Genomic DNA, 20000 nt, shown 5'->3' with positions numbered 1-20000 from the left:
ACACTATGCCCACAAATTTGAAATTCCAGATGAAACATACAACTTCCCTGAAAGAAACAGGCTTCCCAAAGTTACACAAATTGAAACAGGCCTGTATCTATTAAAGAAATTGAATTAAAAAAAAGAAAAATAATAACCTCCCAAACAGAAAGCACCAGGTTCAGGGATTCTCTGGTAAATTCTACCAAATATTTAAGGTACTTCAAAAAATTAAAAAAAAAAAAAAAAAGAAATACCATATGATCCAGTAATCCCACTACTGAGTATTTACCAAAAAATAAATAAAAAAAGCTAATTTGAAAAGATATGCATACTTCTGTTTACCGAAACATTATTTACAATAGCCAAGGTATGGGAGCAACCTGTGTCCAACCACAGATGAATGGATAAAGATGTGGTATATAAACACAACAGAGTATCACTCAACCATGAAACAAAAGAATGAGATCTTGCCATTTGCAACAACATGGATGGATCTAGAGGGTATTATGCTAACTGCAAAGTGTCAGAGAGAAAAAGACAAATATATGATTTCACTAATATATGGGATCTAAAAAAATGGAGAAAACAAAACTCTAAAGTGTTTAAAGAAACAATACATACTTCCACACCCAGAAAAGTTAATATAGTATTGCAGGAAGAGGAAGAATCTGGGAAGCGACTGGTTTAACCTGTTCAATTTATAGATGAGTAATTTGAGGCCATCCTGAGGCACCCCAAACTGAAATGATTTTCTAGCTAAACAGTAGTAGCAGACTTAGGGAAGACCATCTGAATATTTGACTTTTCTCCGTGGTACATTTCTAAATATGGGAAGACTGCAAGACATAATTCTGTAACAAGCTTCATTCATGCTTCTAGAAAATTCAGATCATGTTTCTAGAGTAGTCAAATTCATAGACTCAAAGAGTGAAATTGTGTTTACCAGGGGCTGGGGGTAGGGAGAAGGAAATGAGGATCAATGGTCATAAAGTTTCAGTTAAGCAAGATGAATAAGCCTGAGAGATGCAGTGTGCTACATTGTACCTACAGTCAACCATAACATGTGATACACTTAATTTGTTATGAGGAAGATCTCATGTTGTGTCCTTGCCACAAGAAGGCAAAATTAAACAAAAATTCAGATGTCAGAAAACAGCTGGCGAGAAATAAGATGGTTGCTTTTTTTTTTTTTTTTTTTTTTTAAAGATTTGTTAGAGAGAGAGAGAGAAAGAGAGACTGGGAGCACATGTGTGTGGGAGGGACAGGGGCAGAGAATCTTCAAGCAGACTCCCTCCTGAGCATGGAGCCTGATGCAGGTCTCAATCCCACAACCCATGAGATCATGACCTGACCCAAAACCAAGAGTCAGATGCTTAATCAACTGAGCCACCCAGGTGCCCCTAAGATGGTTGCTTTTAAGACATTTTTATATGAAAAAAAAATTATATTCTAGAGATGATTCAGGTTTCTTTCCCTTCATTAAGTGAAGCTTATCACATGAAGGAGACATTACCCATAAAAACAGCTATTTCTTTTTAATTTATAAACTTAAAAAAGAAATTTTCTACCCCTAAAATTACAATATTGATGTGGCTATGTATATAAAGAAGAGAAATTATGAAAGTGAGCACTGTCCAGCAAAACAAAACAAAACAAACCCACAAAAAACAGAGTGATGCTGAGGGGTGAGGAGAAAAGTGGTAAAAATCAGCCCGAAATGGAAAGACTAAATAGTTATATGATAAGAAAAGTGTAGTAAAATGTCAATGGTAAAAGCTAGATGATGGTATGTATAGGTGTTCACTGCAAAATTATGTCAAGTTTACCTTATGAGTGAAAACTTTTACATTTTTAAATGTCAGAAAAATGTCAGAAAAAAAAAAAATCAACCAGCATGAGATTACCCAGGAACTGGAGTACCTTCATTAAAATAACCCTAGGTAAAAGGAACTAAAGAGGAAGCAGCTTGACTTCTAAATTTTGAATGAACATTGTAGGGAAACAATTTATGGGAAAAGACACAGAAACTCAAAGCCAAAATTGAACACATGGGGATTGTACCATTTTTGCCATATGAAAGCAAAAAAAGAAGTAAAACAACTGTTTAAAAAAAAAAAAAAAAAAAGGAGACTGGGGCCCTTGGGTGGCATAGTCAGTCAGGCATCACTCCTGGTTTTTTCAGGCTCAGCTCATGATCTCAGGGTCATGAGATCGAGCCCAGCGTCCAGTCCCGCACTCAATGTGAAGTCTGCTTCAGAGGCTCTCTCACCCTCCTTTCGTCCCTCCCACTCATGTCCGCTCTCAAATAATAAATTAATCTTTTTAAAAAAAGGAGATTAAAGACTAAGGAATTGAGCATCTTTCATATTTTTTGGTTATTTTGATATTTGCTTTTGTGTAGTTTCCATACTGTACATATACTCCCCAAAATGGCTAAAACTAAAAAATTTTTAAATTATAATACCAAGCATTGGCAAGTATGTGGAGCAACTGTGACTCCCATATATCGCTGGAGGGAGTATAAATTCATAAAACCTCTTTGGAATTGTTTGGCATTATGCACTCAAGTTGTAATATCCTATGAATCACCAATCCTTTGTAAAGGCTCAAAAGAAACATATACAGATATGGCCAAAAACATGTATATGAAGTTCATAGCACCATTATTCTTAATAGCTCCAAACTGAAAACCACCTAAAAAAAAAAAAAGCCTACCAAAAGTAGAATGGAAAAAACAAATTTGAGTATATTCTTAGAACAGAATTCTATACTGCAATAATATGAACAATGTATTGCTACATGGAACACAATGAATCTCACAAACAATGCTGAATAAAAAAGCTAGTACAAAAAAATGTATACCATATGATTCTACTTATATACAGTTGAATCAGGCAAAATTCTGTGGTGTATCATCAGGGTCGTGGTTCTATTGAGGAAAATGGGATAAATTACAGGTGGGGAATCAAAGGGGCTCTGTGGTATTGGTGTTCCTCTATTTCTGGTCTTGAATGGTTGGTTATGTGGTGGTTTACTCTATGGCAATTGGGCTTTCCACTTCTGTTTTTTAATATTTTAGGTATGATTTACTTCAAAAATTTATCAAATGAATTTTTAAATGAACTATGAAATTTCTACAATTTTCTTCGGGAAAAGAAAACAAAGATACATGCACCCACCCCTATGTTTATTACAGCTTTATTCCTAATAGCCAAGATATGGAAGCAACTCACTGCCCATCCACAGATGAATGGATCACAAAGATGTAGTGTGAGTGTATGTGCATGCCCACACATATTAGAATATTACTCAGCCATCAAAAAGAATGAAATCTTGCCATCTTGAAGAATACGGATGGACCCAGAGGATATAATGCTAAGTAGACCAAAAAAGATACTCTTAAATACAGAGAACATACTAGTGGTTGCCAGCAGGGAAGTGGGTTAGGGATGGGTAAAATAGTTAAGGGGATTAGAAGTACACTTATATTGATGAGCACGGAGTAATGTACAGTAGAGCTGTTCAATCACTACATTGTACATCTAAAACTAACACTACGTAAATTATACTTCAATAATAAAAAATTATAAAGTAGGATCATATTATTTTCCCTCTATAATTAATTAACATTTTGATAAGGAAAAATCAGTTGGAAAAATTTCACCAATTACAATAATTTTTCCACATGATAAAATGTATTCTTTTACTTTCATGTCATATGGATAAAACAAAAGACTAAATTTAAATCATCAGGATGATTCTAAAGTAACAATTTTTTTTAAAGATTTTACTTTTTCTTTAGTAATCTCTACACCCAACATGGGGCTCGAACCCACAACCCTGAGATCAAGAGTTGCACATGCCACCAATGGGGCCATCCAGGTACCCCATAACAATTCCATTTTTGATATAAATTAATATCTTTTACTTCTGGAGGTTTTAAAAAATAAGCACTCACCAGATAAAATATGCCTGTTTTGTTGTATAAAATCGTATTCTTTCAATTTCAAATTTCAAGGTTTTTTTGATATGTTTAATAAAGGATAGACATTGTGTCACTTTAATACACTTAATAGATAATGAAATATAATTTGTAAGCATTAGTGAAAACAATTTAAGACACAAATTAGCAGTTTGAATGCAGATTGTTCATTCCCTCTCAAAATAGTGCCAAAATGAATTAAAATTTTCAGAAGAAACTAAACCAGAAAGCCAAGGTGCAGGACCAATGAAACAAAGACACAGTGAAGGCTGGGGGTGAGGGATCAATCAGACAAAAAACAGGACTGGGTGAAAGTAACATACTTAACACAGTGAGGTCCTCCTGGTCCCCTCTCCCATTTTGTTTCTATAGCAAGGTATTGACCCTCCTCCAAATTGTCTACCTCTAAAGGCAATAAAATCAGAGATTTTTCCCTGGAGAAATAATGTCTCTCCAGAGACTGACATTTGAAGGACTTCTAATAAACAAATTGGTTCATTCAGGGTCAAAATGGCAATCACCAGTGGCAAGTGGAGATCATGCCCTCAAAGCTTCTAACTGGCTTGCTGTGCTTCATTCTTAATATAGAAAATGAGTTCCAAATGCTCATTTGAGGAATTTAGAGGAAACAGCAACTATACTTACAGGGAACAGAACAGGGTTTAATAAAATGGCAACAACTGGCACTCAGAAAGATCTCTTAGAAATGCAAGGAGAGCCTAAGTAAAAGCTCAAAAGATTTGATGATAAAGTCAAAGAAATTTCCAGGAAATATATTAAACAGACAAAATGAAAACCAAGAGAGAAAAGAAAATTAGAGGATCAATCTATGAGGGTCTAGCATCCAAAAAACAGAAGTTCAAGAAATGGGGAGTAGAAACAATGGTTGACAGAGAATTAAAAAAAATTTTTTTTTCAAGAAAAATTCCAATTATGGAAGAACTTGAATCTTCTGACTGAAAAAGAATCCACTAATAAAATGCCCATTTCAATGATCACAACAAAACACCTACACCAAGACACATCATCATAAAACTTCAGGATAGCAGAAAGTAAGGTAAGAAAAAAAGATCCTAATAGGGGAGAAATAGATCACAAATACAGGAAAGGAAACCAGCAAAGCTGCATGCTGGAAGACCTTAAGAGCAACGCCCTCACAGACTTCAAACAAACAAAAAAAGACTTTTTGGTCTAGAATTCTAAATCTAGCCAAACTATCAGGAGTAAAAATGAAGACATTTTCAGATATGTGGGGTTTTTAAATTACTAGAGGATATGCTTTAGTATGAGGAAGGAAAAAAATCAAGTAAAGGAAATAATTCAGATTCAAGGAAAAGGGATTCAATATTGAAGGAATTCCCAAGGTTGATATACTGTAAATGGAATTATTCTCTTAATTTATTTTTCAGACTGTTCATTATCATGTACAGAAAAGTACCATTTGATTTTTAAATAGTATCCATGTATTATTTTTATAAAAGGTATATAAATCAAAAGGATAAATATATTGTAATTCTTCAGAGCTCAGACTTAATCAGAATGGAGATAAACTGGATTTAAACATTTTACATTATCTAAAGAATCAGATTCTGAATTCCAAATTTTAAATATGCTGACATTTCATATTGTTCAGTACACTATACTACAAAAATGAAGGTAAATTTCCACATATCTTCCGATCAATGTGCAATTTTCTTATTGCTAACAGAGTTGGCTTCAGTCTAAAAAAAAAAAAAATCATACTCTGTTACTTATTCTACTCTCAGATGAGAAATCTCAACAGGGAATTATCTTTTGCAGCTATCTAATTTCCTACACTCTCTTCTGCACACATATGTTTTGCCAGATTCTGTCAGTATTCTTGCTTAGCAAAACTCCACATCACTGGAGATGTCTGAATGAAGTTCTACAGTTCAACCTTCACTGGGAGGATGAATGGTAAGAATTTAATGGATTGTTTTCATTCTTTCAATTCTGCCATTCTAAGATCATAATAACTGAAGATGCCAGAAGACATTTGGAAGGTTTAAATATAAAATAATAAAATCAATAACAAAACAAAAACAGTAAAACAAAAACTTCTGGCTCAATAATTATATCTAGCCCAAGTGGCTCCGCTATAGTTTGAATGTGAGGAAAAAGTGCTAAGAAAAAGTTATAAAATTACTTTTAGAATTCCAATTATCTACACAAATTCCAGATCAGAACTCTAGAAAAGAGTGAATTTGTGAGACTTCTTTCCTTCCACCTGTCTATCAATCAAATACTTACTGAATTCCTATACATTCCAAACAGTATGCAAGGCACTGAGGACATAAAAATGAAAATCAACATTCAATCCCTTTTAGATCTCACCACCTAGGATGGCAATATGGAATACATGAGGTGATAGAGAGTACCTCTGGCACCCTAGGTCAGAGGCAGGCTAGTGAGGAAGACATCAGGCAAGGAAGAGGTAACCCCAGAGTTGAATCTCAAGGATGAAGAGAAAGTAGAGATTATCTACTATATATTAAGTACTGTGCTAGGTGTTCAGGCTACAAAGATTACACAGAGAAAGTCTACACATAGGCTAGCGGGAGAAAAAAGCCATATAAAAACTACTTCAAAGATTATTTACTTATTCAACAGAGCAAGAGAGCAAGTGAGCGAGCCTGTGCATGAGTGAGAGGAGGGGCAGAGGGAGAGAATCCCAAGAAGACTCACGGCTGAGTGCAGAGCCTGACGTGGGGCTTGATCCCACAACCCATGAAATCATGACCTGAGCCAAAACCAAGATTTGGACACCTAACTGACTGAGCCATCCAGGCACCCCTAAAAGCATTTACAAAACATAAAATTAATGTTATATCTCTTCAACAAATGATGTTGGGAACACAGGACAGCCACATGCAGAGGAATGAAACTGCACCACTTTCTTACACCACACACAAAAATAAATTCAAAGTGGATGAAAGACCTAACTCTAAGACAGGAAACCATCAAAATCCCAAGGGAGAAAACAGGCAGCAAACTCTATGACTGTGGCTGGAGCAACTTCTTACTAGACACATCTCCAGAGGCCAGGGAAACAAAGCAAAAATGAAACACTGGTAGGACCTTATCAAGATAAAAAGCTTCTGCACAGTGAAGGAAACAATCAACAAAACTAAAAGGCAACCAACAGCATGGAAGAAGATATTTGCAAATGACATACTGGATAAATGGCTAGTATCCAGAATCTTTAAAGAACTCATCAAAATCAACACTCCAAAAATCAATAATCCAGTTAAGAAATGGGCAGAGGACATGAACAGACACTTCTCCAAAGAAGATATACACATGGCGAACAGACACACGAAAAAATGCTAACATCACTCGGCATCAGAGAAATACAAATGAAAACCACAATGAGACACTACCTCACACATGTCTGAATGGTTAAAATTAATAACTCAGAAAATAACAGATGTTGGTGAGGATGTGGAGAAAGGGGAACACTTTTGCACTTTTCGTGGGAATGCAGACTGGCGCAGCCACTCTGGAAAACAGTGTGGAAGTTCTTCAAAAAGTTAAAAATAGAGCTACTCTATGACCCAGCAATTGCACTATTAGGTATTTATCTAAGGGATACAAAATGCTGATTCGAAGGGGCACGTGTAGCACTACCAACAATAGCCAAATAATGGAAGAAGCCCAACTGTCCATCGACTGATGAATGGATAAAGAAGATGTGGTCACAATGGAATATTAACTCAGAAATCTTGCCATTTGCAATGACGTGGATGGAGCTGGAGTGTATCACGCTAAGCGAGGTAAGTCAGAGAAACAAATACTGTATGATTTCACTCATAAGTGGAATTTCAGAAACAAAACAGATGAACATGGGGAAAGGAAGGAAAAATAAGATAAAAACAGAGAGGGAGGCAAACCATAAGAGACTCCTAACTGTAGAGAACAAACTGAGGATTGCTGGAAGGGAGGTAAGGGATGGGCTAAATGGGGGATGGGTACTAAGGAGGGTACTTCTTAGGATGAGCACTGGGTGTTAGATGTAAGTGATGAATCTCTAAATTCTACTCCTGAAACCGATACTACACGATATGTTAACTAACTTGAATTTAAATTTAGAAAAACAATAAAATATTGAGAACGTCCAAAAAAAATGTTACCAGACAGGTCACAAAAATAGAGAAGAATGAACTCAATGGGGGAAGGGAACACAGCACAGGAGGCAGCACACAAAAGCTATCTGAGCTGAATCACAAAGGGTTTCCAGATATTCACCAGGCCAGCACCACAGGGAGAACAGCATTCTAGGCAGGGAGAATAGTATGACTGTTGGAACCAAAGGTACAAAAGTGTGACCTGAAAGAGTCTAACTTTTTTTTTTTTAATATTTTACTTATTTTTTGACGAGAGAGGGAGAGAGATCACAAGTAGGCAGAGAGGCAGGCAGAGAGAGAGAGGGAAGCAGGCTCCCCCGCTGAGCAGAGAGCCCGATGCAGGACTCGATCCCAGGACCCTGAGATCATGATCTGAGCTGAAGGCAGAGGCTTAACCCACTGAGCCACCCAGGCACCCTGAAAGAGTCTAACTTGATTAGGAATCTGTATGTGGCTTCTCTGCGCTAGAATTGAAATGTAGGCTATGAAGCACAAGGAGGGTGGAGAGGAAAGCACAGTGAGAAAGGCAGTAAGAAACCATGTTATGAATGAAGAAGGAAGAAGCTGGTGTTCTTGTATGGTGACGAAACTTTCATATTTCTTTCTTTCTGAAAAGCTTCGCTCATCTTTCTATTTGAATGTTAAGAATTTTTCTTATTTGCCTGTGAGAACACTGGATACACTAAATATAGTAAATTTTGCATTGCAAATATTGTTGTTTAAACTTTAGTTTTAAGTTTTATTCATCTTTAATTTACAGAAGTTTGATATACTCAAATTCATTGTTTTGTTTTTTTTTTTTCCCTTTCCTTTTGTAATTGGTACCACTGTTTTCATGGTGGGAGAATTCAGCTGGAAAGTTACTGCAAGAAACATAAAAGAACTAAGAAGGCAAGGTACCAATGGGGGTGGGGGAGGAAAAATAAGTTAGATGCAGGACACATCTGGGAGATGGGACTACTAACATGTCTGAGGAGAAAAATGCAGAGAGAAAGTCACTAACCAGAAGGCAGGATGTCTCAGATGATAATTTCTTTTTCCTTTTTTTTTTTTTTTTAGATTTTTATTTTTATTTTTATTTCTTTATTTGACAGAGACACACAGAGAGAGGGAACACAAGCAGGGAAAGTGGGAGAGGAAGGCTTCCAGCTGGGCAGGGAGCCCAATTCGGGCCTGATCCCAGGACCCGGGACCATGACCTGAGCCGAAGGCAGATGCTTAACAACTGAGCCACTCAGGCACCCCAAGACAAGTTTCGGGAGCAAATATCATTCTTCATAGACAGGATCCCTGAGGGCTATTCTCTTGCAAACAGAATCAAGCCCTAGGCCAACGGTGTGGACTCCCAGGACAGTCAGGGAGGCCCAGGAGAGCTTAGAATAGGCTTCCTGTTCCCCCTCTCCAAATGACTCTCCACCTCTTCTACATTTTTCTAGCCGCCCCACTCTCAGAAGATAATTTCTTGACAAAAGAGCCTAAGGTGAGTCATCTGAAGATGTAGAAGGAATACTAGAAAATTAGAGACAATCTCCAAGGGAGATAAAGTCCAAAAGGCATCAAGAGAACTTTCCACATTTGCTTTCTCAAGGATTAGAGTTATTGTTTCTACTTTCTACAGATCTATAAAATCCCAAGTTTTTCTTGCTTAAGTTCATTAAAAAGTATGTTTGTTTTTTTTGGAGCTGAACATGGGGCTTGAACTCCCGACTCTTTGAGAAAAAGACCTGAGCTGAGATCAAGAATCGGACACTTAACCAACTGAGCCACCCAGGAGCCCCAGAAAGTCAGTTTTAAACTTCAGAGCATTAGAGTGAATCTTAGCAATATCTGTGACTCTGATGGCTTCAGGAAAATGCCAATCACCAAATTAAATTCCATTCTAATGCCACACAATTCAAACGACACATGTTCATTTCCCAATTCATTCCTCCTCCCCCTCCCCCATAAAATTCTAAGGTTTCTCTTTAGTAAATCTACTTTTTGCTCTAAATGCTATGGTCAGCAAGAAAATTAACCTAATAAAACAAATTAAAAGATCACCTTTCAGCTGTTTCAACTTTGACTTTTTTGGCTTTTAAGAGATCACGATGGCCTGACCTTGGCATAAGCTTTTGGATATATTCACAAAATTGTTGAGAAAAACAGTAAATAAAAACACAGATATCTAATCTTACTTACTTGCATGTAAAAGTAAAATAATCTAAATTCACTCGGGCTATGGAAAACAGATTACTCACCTGCGACCACATTCTGAATATTTACCAATATTTTTTAATATTAAGGCAGCTGTTAGTCGGATGTGTTTAGTTATTGGTCCCTCTTTTTCATCCTTAAAAAGAAAGGAGAAGAAAAGAATAAAGATCTAAATCATACAGTGCTCACACCTTTAAAGGTAAGGCTTTCAAGGCTTGCTTACTGTAAAATCTCGAAAGACAAGGTTTCTTGATCCTCTCCTAAGAGCCATCAGGGCAGCACTGGGATGATTCACAATGGCCTTCTGTGCTCTAGGAGTTGAGCTTGTGCCCCCTACAGCAGGCTGCCTAAGTTGAGGAGAGAGAGAGAGAGAGACTGTTAACACAATGTTATAGACAGACTGACAAGGATGACAAACCTGCCAGCTCCTAGGGTGGTTACTTTGAAACTGGATACAGGACAAATCAAAGCTCCCATGACCCAGCATTAATGTTTACCTTGTGTTAGGCTAGGCAAGGGGCTCTTAGTATCAAGGTGAAGCTGCTAGTCTTTTATTTCCAATCTAACAATTTTAAAGCAAACAAAGCTGTTCTGGTGCAGTTCACCTTTAAAGTTACTGTGCCAGTAAACATGCAATCAAAATCAATACAACAGGGTATCAAAGCTGTGGAGTTCACATCCTTGAATGTAATGTGAAGATTTTAACAAAGAAGAAAATAATCTACAATTTGAGTTGCAAGTTATTTTTGCTAAACAGTATCTAAGAGTAAAATAGTATTACCAAAGAATGTGTTGATATAGGGATAGGTTATCCAGAAAAAGATAACCTAACATGACAGTAACAAGAAATTATGTTAACCACTGTATTTCAAACTATTACTTTGTTACATCATTGTATTTGTCATCATTATTTGATAATACCAATCAATCCTTTCAGTGTATTTCTACTGTCCTTTATGAAAGATACAGAACGGAGAGAGTGCAGAGACAGATTTTATATAAAATTTATAATAAATTTTATATAAAATATATATAAAATTTATATATAAAATATATAAATTTATATAAAATATAAAATTTTATATAAATTTATATAAAAGATTCAAACTATGCCAGATTTCCTTGGTCAAGGAGAAAAAAATCAATATCTGTTGCATTCTCGTGAGGCAATGGCAGGAAGAGCAGTGAGTCGCACGTGAGGAAATGTAGTCTGGCATGCCGCCTGCCCGAGTGACTTCGAAAATTCCCACTTGCCCCTCTGTGCTTCAAGTTTTGGAATGTGGGGTGATTTCTGGCACTTTTAAATATAAGTAAACTAATTCTGAATGTAAAGCAATCTTAAAATTGTAAACCAGTTCACATCCATATCTAGATATACGTCTACAGATAATAATATCTATATATAGATACAACTGTTATTGGATGTTAGGTGTAAGTGACAAAGATTTTTGACTGATTGTAACTGACATCCCAAATATCTTTTCCTTCGAATTTAAGCAAAACCAAATATATTCCAACATATTCTTATACACTACGTAACACATACAAATTAAGTACAGTGGAAATTATAGAAAAATAAACTTGGCAGAAAAATGACTTTCCCCTGCCTTTAGGATACAATCCAAACTCATGACTATGGCTTATGAGACTCTCAGCTAATTACTCCTCACTCTTTGAGTCGCAGTTTGGATGCATTTTCTATCAGAGAGCCTTCCATGGGCTCTTACAATGTCCTGAGCATCTCCTCGTTTCAGTAATGATTATACTAGATAGTAAGAATTACTTATATCTCTCATTTGATCTCTAGACACTGAATGGCAAAATGTACATTGGTCACATATACCTCATACCACACTTTAGTGCCTAGCACACAGTGGATGCTCACTGAATAATAATAATGGAATGAATGAAGTGTGTAAACAGCTTGTGTTCCCATACTTCTAGTTCTTCTTCCAGAATTTCAGTTCTGTAAAGATCTGAAGACTAGATCCTGTTCTTAGAATTCTGTATCTCTGGCACAATGCCAAGTACACAGCAATATCTCAATAAATGGGGACAAATTAATATATCTTCACATTTTAAGCATTAAACATATTATTTATGTTACAGACTCTACAACTAAAGGCCTCAGTTAGACAGAGTAGGAGATAAATACTGGGTAAATCCAATAAGGCTTTTACAGGAATCTACACCCAACTAGAACTTGAACTACATGCCTTATAAGTATGGGGCTCATGAAATAACAGGTAAATGAACAACCATATAGTAAATGTGATATGTATACAATCCTCACACGAAACCCTGGCCTGTCCTCAGAGGACTGGTTGTAGGAAGAAATCTCTTCGCCATTATCAAATACATATTCAATTATTCTCTCAAAGGACAAAGAACCATATATACATTTCCAGTTTGCAAAGCATTTCTCAAATATCATGTCATCACTTCTAATGATTGTATACAGATTAGAATCAAAATATAGCTACAAAGTCTTAATAGACTATGCGTTCTAGCCAGAATGAAAAGTGCTCAGAGAATTTAGGCAGTTGGAATAGGGTCTCATAGCTGGTTAATGTTAGGTAGAGCTCAACTAGAACCTAGGTCTCTGGTCACCCAATATGCTAAGCTGTCTTTCACTGGTACTATGTTTTGCCTAGTTTCTTGACTTTTCTTTTTGTATGTGCAATGGGAAGTAAACTCATGGTTCTTACTTGGTAGAAGATTTTTGACTTCCCACTTGTCCTGGTTCATCTTGTTTTAATCCTGCAAGCAGGGCATCTTTTGAACAGTGCTTATCCTTTTTGAGAAAGAGGAAGTAAAAGAATATGCATCAAGATCTTTAATGCAACCAGGTGAGTTACTGACCAAATAGTATGAAGAAAGTGTACCTGTAAGTGGGTAATAAAAGAAAACCTCTGTCGCTGAAAAGGTTCACAACCTTCCCAAAGACATTGCCCTGGATATACATCTTTGCCTCCATGTTCAGTTGCTGCATGGTAGAAAACCTGTGAGGGTGTCTGAAACCACCTAAAAAGAACAAAAGTAGTAGAAATTTTCTGGCATTTGCATATATTCCTTAAATCAGAAGAAGACTTGCTCTCCTAAATACAAAAGCCCCAGATCAATATACAGAAATACTAGGCATAATAGTGTGGGCAAAGCTCACATTCATTTCGTTTCAAGGAATATTTTGAAATTATTTTGAAAACTTCTCTTTATATTTCAAAATCAAAATATTCAATTATACGGAAGACTTTTGGTAATTTAAGTCTGTTATGTTTCATTCTCAATTCCCTACCTTCAATGAAAGCTAAGAATCTCTTGAAAGTAAATCATGTGTCATTTTAAAACACAAGAGAAAACTATTTTACAAACAAATACCAGATCCTCTTACACTTTTAGAAGCTGCTTAAGCATTTACTAGACCTCATGTACATATAAAAACTCTAGAATATTAGATCCAACAGTCTAAATGCTATAAATTATGGTAAATCTGGCTTTTCAGCTGAATTCACATTTTGTTTGTCCATGTTTAAGAATCCACAGCCCTCATTTCTCTAACATCATACCCTACTCATACCTGGGGGCTTAACAACGTACAAATGTCTGAGCAGGTACATGGCAAGGATACAACCTAAAGAAAGTCAGATACTATTTTCCCTTATTAATTAGAATATATGGCAATGAAAGGGAATACTGGAATCCAGACAGTAAAAGGCTTCAATTACTAAATAGCAACTCAAGTATTTGCATAATTAGTATCTTTAAAGTTTTTGGCAGAGCTCTTTTAGGACTTGATTTTTTTATGGATATCATAAAAGTATGTCTGTATTTAAACCAGTTCTTGGTGTGCAGTATATATGATAGAAATTTTAAAATAAATTTTAATCAAGAGTAATTGAATATTGAATTATAAAAGACAATGTCAAGAATCATTATACCATTCAAATACATTCTTATACAAATACATACCAAAAGTTTATTGTGAAGCTGTCATGGCTTGGAAAAATTAATGTTAAAATGTCCAAACTACCCAAAGCAATCCATATATTCAATACAATCCTTATCCAAATTCGAATGGCATTTTTTGCAGAAAAAGAACAATCTTAAAGTTTATATGGAAACGCAAAAGATTCAGAATAGCCAAAGAATCTTAAGAACAATAAACCTGGAAGCATCATGCCTGATTGCAAATTATATTACAAAGTCACAGTAATTAAAACAGTATGGTATTGGCATAAAGAGACACACAGATCAGTGGAACAGTACAGAGCCCAGAAATAAATCCACACATATATGATTGATTAATTTATAACAGAGGAGCCAGAAATATATGTTGGGGAAAGGGGAAAGGAAGTCTCTTCAATAAATGGTTTTGGGAAAACTCAACGGACACATGCAAAAGAAAGAACTGAACATCTTACACCATATCTTACACTATACACAAAAATTAACTCAAAATAGATAAAAGACTTGAGTGTATGACTTGAAACTATAAAACTCTCAAGAGAAAACACAGGTGGTAAGCTCTTTGCTATTAGTCTTGGCAATGATTTTTTTGGATTTGATTTTAAAGTAAAGGCAACAAAAGCAAAAATAAACAAGTGGGACTATATCAAACTAAAAGCTTCTGCACAACAAAGGAAACCATCAACAAAAGGAAAAGGCAACCTACTGAATGGGAGAAAGTATTTGCAAATCATGTATCTAATATGGGATTAATATCCAAAATACATAAAGAACTCATGCAACTCAATAGCAAAAAATAAGCAACCCAATTAAAAAACAGCAGAGAATCTGAATAGGTATTTTTTCCAAAAAAGACATACAGATAGCCAACAGATATATGAAAAGATGCTCAACGCCACTCATCATCAGGGGAATGGAAATCCAAACAATAAGATATCATCTCACACCTGTCAGAATGGCTAGTATTGAAAAAAAAAAAAAAAAAAAAAAAGACAAGAAAGTGACAAGTGTTGGTGAAGATGCAGAGAAAAGGGAACATTTGTGCACTGTTGTTTGGAATGCAAACTGGTACAGCCACTGTGGAGAACAGTATGGAGGTTCCTCAAGAAATTAAAACTAGAACTACCATATGATCCAATTAATCTACTTCTGGGTATTTATCTGAAGAAAATGAAAACACTAATTATAAAAGATAAATACATCCCTATATTAACTGCAGCATTATTCACAAAAGCTAAGCATGGAAGCAACCTCAGTGTCCACTGATAGATGAATGGATAAAAAAGTTGTGGTATACACATATATAATGGATTACTCAGCTATAAAAAAGAATAAAATCTTGCCATTTGCAACATCATGGATGGACGTAGAGGGTATTATGCCAAGTGAAATAAGTCAGAGGAAGACAAATACCATATAATCTCACTTATATGTAGAATCTAAAAAAAAAAAAAGCTCATAAAGAGACCGGTGGTTATCAGGTGGGGGAAGGCGAGTGGACAAAGGGGTAAAGGGAAAAGATACAAACTTTTAGTTATAAAGTAAGTCATGGGGATGTAAAAAAAAGAAGAGCTTACTGTGTAATTAAAATTATATTTTTAGTTTTGGAATCTCTTTTAATTTTCAGTACAAACAATATTATTTCATTAATATGAAATAAATATGGCTGGAACTCTAATAATAATTGTCACAAGGAGGCACTTCTTATTTTGTTTTTATTATCTTACCTAAATACTATAAATTATTAATTAAAAGGTAAAGCTGTTTGTACACACACCAAAACCCAAATGTACTACTACTAGTACTGGTCAAAATGATACCTGATTCTAAAATATTTCACAGTACATTAAATGAATCAAGTTTATTTATAATACACAAAATTGATGAATTTACCAGTGACAAAAAAAAAGAGATAAAATTAGTACTTCTTTAAATCAAATTACTAAACTTATGAAGCTGTATATATGTACGGTTTTAAGATCACAGGGATTTTCAAGTGTTTATCACTTCACCTGCCCTGCACAGTCTATTATTTCCCTCTTACTACTACCTTTCCCCTCTATCCTAAGTCTGTTTACTATTTATCTAACTACTCAAGTCATACAAACCATTGACTGGTGAAGGTACAATTACTAGTATAACTAAGAATGAAGCTGGTTGCAATGATCATATAAGGGTAGAAACGAGTTACAGCTTCCAAATACATTAAATGGAAAATCTGGATTTTTAAAGCTTAAATGCAATTCCAGTGCAAAACAGATAATGAGTTTGTAGAATGTTACTGATTTTCTGGGAATGGGATAGGGGAAGAGATAAGCTGGGATGCCACTACTGTATACTAGTGTGTCTAGAACAATTTTCCTTACTACTACCTTTCCATCAATAACCTACCCCTGCCACCCAAAATAAACAACATGTTCATTTAAAGAAACCAGAAAAATTCAAGTGTATCTAAATGAAAATAAAAATTCCCTGTGATTTAATTGCCCAGACTGTTAACATTTTCATATATTTCCTTTAAGCTGTACCCCCTGCCGGGTGTGTTTGTGTGTTTTTACACAAAACGGGGACTGTTACTCATAAAATTTGATAAATTGCTGCCACAGTATGGCTATATGTACAATTAAAAGAATGCCTTCACTAAGATACTTTTACCTGCTAAAAAAACCACTGTAATAAAAATACATTCTCTGACATCTCTAACATGAATAGCACATCCCTCCCCTCCAGGGGTGTGGAAGCACAACCACAGGTGGAAGCACTGGACAAATAACATTTTTGAAACTCATTTTACTTACTGGTAATCTACCTTTCGGGGTGGTCGTGAGGCTTAAATTTGATACATGTAAAGCCATTTGGCAAATATCAGGCCAACGATAAATGAGAGCTATTATCAAGATCATTAGTAGTAGTAATAGCAGTAGTGGTCCCACTAGTAATCTATTGTCTTTTCACCTTTTTTATCCTACTAATCTCTACCCTGAGACTTCTAATAACTATTCCAAAGTTGCCAAGCCTTGCTAAATAAAGTTTAGTCCCCTTCAAGTTAATGCTCCCAATTATCAAGTGATTCTCATCATTACAACTTATTCTATTAATTTCTGCTCCTGAAAACATTCCCTACAAAACTGCTCCCAACTTTTTCACGTTTTGTTAAACACTAAATTTCAATCTGATTGTTTCAGAGTTTGTCTTCCCCTATATAGTTTGAGTCTGTAAATTTAAGGATATTGCCATATTGGTTAAGCGTCTGAAAAAAAAAAAAAAGGCTTATTCCTGAAAGAATTTAAGTTTATTCTACTAGAGTTGCCCTAACTTCCTTTTCCTCTGTATTAAATTTTCTGTCATTACCCATAGTTCCCCCTTCTCTTGGATCTTAAGTAGTCACTATTTCCAGGGTTAATTCCTTCTTGTATATTCTGGAATCTGTTACAAACCTTCATAAACTACCTCCTCTTTTGCATCTTCTATCTTTTCCTTTCTACTGAACCCTATACTTAAGTGTAATAATATATACACTACTCCAAATAAAAACAACAGAAACAACACTCTTCCTTTGATCTCATTACTGTCACAAAAGATAGTAACTAGATTTACAATATCTGGCTAAGTAATGATAAATTTAACCAATATTTAATGCATTTATTACAGTAACTATATCTGAGAATTTTTTCTTCATCATTGGCCATCTTTCATAGGTACATATTATTTTCAAATACATCATCAATACAATTTATAATGGCTAGTCCCCTGCTCTTTACATAAATAGCTGCAGCTAAAGTTCAGGATTAGCCTTTACTCCTTTATTTAAATTTCCTTCATCAAATTCTTTTTTCCTTCAGCTGTTTGTTTCAACTGAACAAATATTTGCATAAGGCTACTAGGTACAAGTTTGTGGATTCTACATACTCTAAGCAGCTGCTTAAGGCGACAACACTTTCCACTTGAAAATAAAGCCATTATACAATGGTTATTACTATCACTTTTCCTACCATCAATCAATTTCTTATGCATCATAAACACATAAATAAATGAAGTAAACAAAGCACACTTTTCCTACTACCTTAAAGATTTTATTATTTAAAAGTCTGCAATCAATGCAGGTTATACATATGAATAACACATATGATATTTTAATAATTCACCACATTTAAAAGAATAGTTTAGAAACAAACATCTGTGGCTATAAAGCTAAGATTGTTTCCTTTGTTTTTAAAATATAAATAAAAGGGTTGAGAATAGCACTTTAGTTCAGAGAGTTTCAATTAAAATTTTCTTAGTTGCTGAAATTCGTGGCAGGCTGTTTTTCTTTAATGATTGAAAAGGATTCCATGTCCCTCTTACTTGCCCTCCTGCTGCAAAAACATTTAATTTGACTTAAAACACATGGATATAGGTTTTTTAATGGGAAAATTCTAGTTTAAAAGTAAGATGTACACTTAAATGTTAATAAATGCACCTAAATGATAGTATTATACATCAAAAAACCTACACTGCAAAGACAAATTTTAAAAAAGCTATATTGTTAATTTAGAACAATTAACTTTTACCTCAACCCTTGACATCTAATTGCTTTACACAGATAACATTCTCTGGCCAAAGAGATACCGAGGGTATACATTATTTTATATTCAAATGAGATTGAGTAACAAGCTGATAAAATCTGGGGGGAAAAGCCCAAGCCAACAATGATGCTGGCAGGCTTACCCAATTTTATTACATATCCAATTGTAGAAGTCCAAAAATAAAAACAAAACAAAAAGACAACTAAGTTCATTATTAAAAGAAATTATTTTACTGCCTTAACATGGGACTAAAAATTACAAGTGCCAACTGGACAGCCCCAACCAGTACTGGTGCCCTCGCAAAACTACATACTGCACTGCTCCAGCCCTCTGTCTGCCATCATCAGTCTAGATTCAAAGCCACGGGTAAGAGCAACTAATGATTGGCTTAGCTGCTGAAAGCAATGGGAGAGTAAGCAAGTATTTGGCTTTTTCCCTTTTTTTTTTGGCTTTTGTAGAAAGAGATATGTCCTGCCTTCTAGTAAGACTAAAATTACGGGAAATTATCTCAAACACAGGAAAGGAATTTGGATGGAAGATGGAAAGAAAGGAATCTGGATGGCCAAATGTCTTTGGCCCTATCTCCTTCCCTCTAATAATTAATAATATTATAATATAAATAGCAGTAGTAGTAATAATAATTAATAGAGGAAAGGGTTTCTGTTTTTGCTATTTGAACCTCTAGCCCCAGCTCCTACTAACCTACTGGTCTGTGAAGCAGTCATACATTTTATACACCAAAGCAGGAAATATATTCTCCGGAATCTTGTTTAAATAAATATGCTTTCAAAATCTGTACCCTCCACCAAAATTTTAACCACATATGAAAGTAGTATAGAAGTACATATGCACAATTTAGGCATTTCAATAAATATGTTATACTTAATTAAACATAAGCTTGGAGATAAAAAATGAATGAATGATGATGTGTGTATTTGTCTGTTTTTAATGAGACAAATAAGGCATACAAATGAATTTGTACAAATGAATTTGAGGCTGGATACTCACACAGACTCCTTGAAAGATATGGCTGTATACCACTTCATACTCTTCCTGACAAAGCTACTCACAGCATAAAGTACGTTCTGACCTGAACTTCTTCCTTTTGCTTCTTACTTACTCTGTATTTCGTATATTCACAAACAACATCTTCTCTGATTTCTATGA

The 20000-nt window shown here is 35.1% G+C and overlaps 1 protein-coding gene across 1 annotated transcript in view; it reads right to left on the bottom strand.

Annotated features, from left to right (window-relative positions):
- ARID2 (AT-rich interaction domain 2) overlaps positions 1–20000 on the bottom strand; it is a 163554-nt gene that overhangs the window by 2498 nt on the left and 141056 nt on the right. The window contains exons 17-20 of the mRNA XM_080810039.1: positions 13188–13326; positions 13011–13096; positions 10526–10649; positions 10347–10438 (exon numbers count right to left, since the gene is read on the bottom strand). Coding sequence (XP_080666165.1) covers positions 10347–10438; positions 10526–10649; positions 13011–13096; positions 13188–13326 — 441 coding nt within the window. The remainder of the gene's footprint in view (positions 1–10346; positions 10439–10525; positions 10650–13010; positions 13097–13187; positions 13327–20000) is intronic.

The sequence above is a fragment of the Martes martes genome, assembly GCF_963455335.1.
Source record: "Martes martes genome assembly, chromosome: 8".
NCBI classification, from domain to species: domain Eukaryota; kingdom Metazoa; phylum Chordata; class Mammalia; order Carnivora; family Mustelidae; genus Martes; species Martes martes.
Note: the sequence above shows the minus strand (reverse complement) of the source record. Positions and strands in the feature narration are given on the sequence as shown.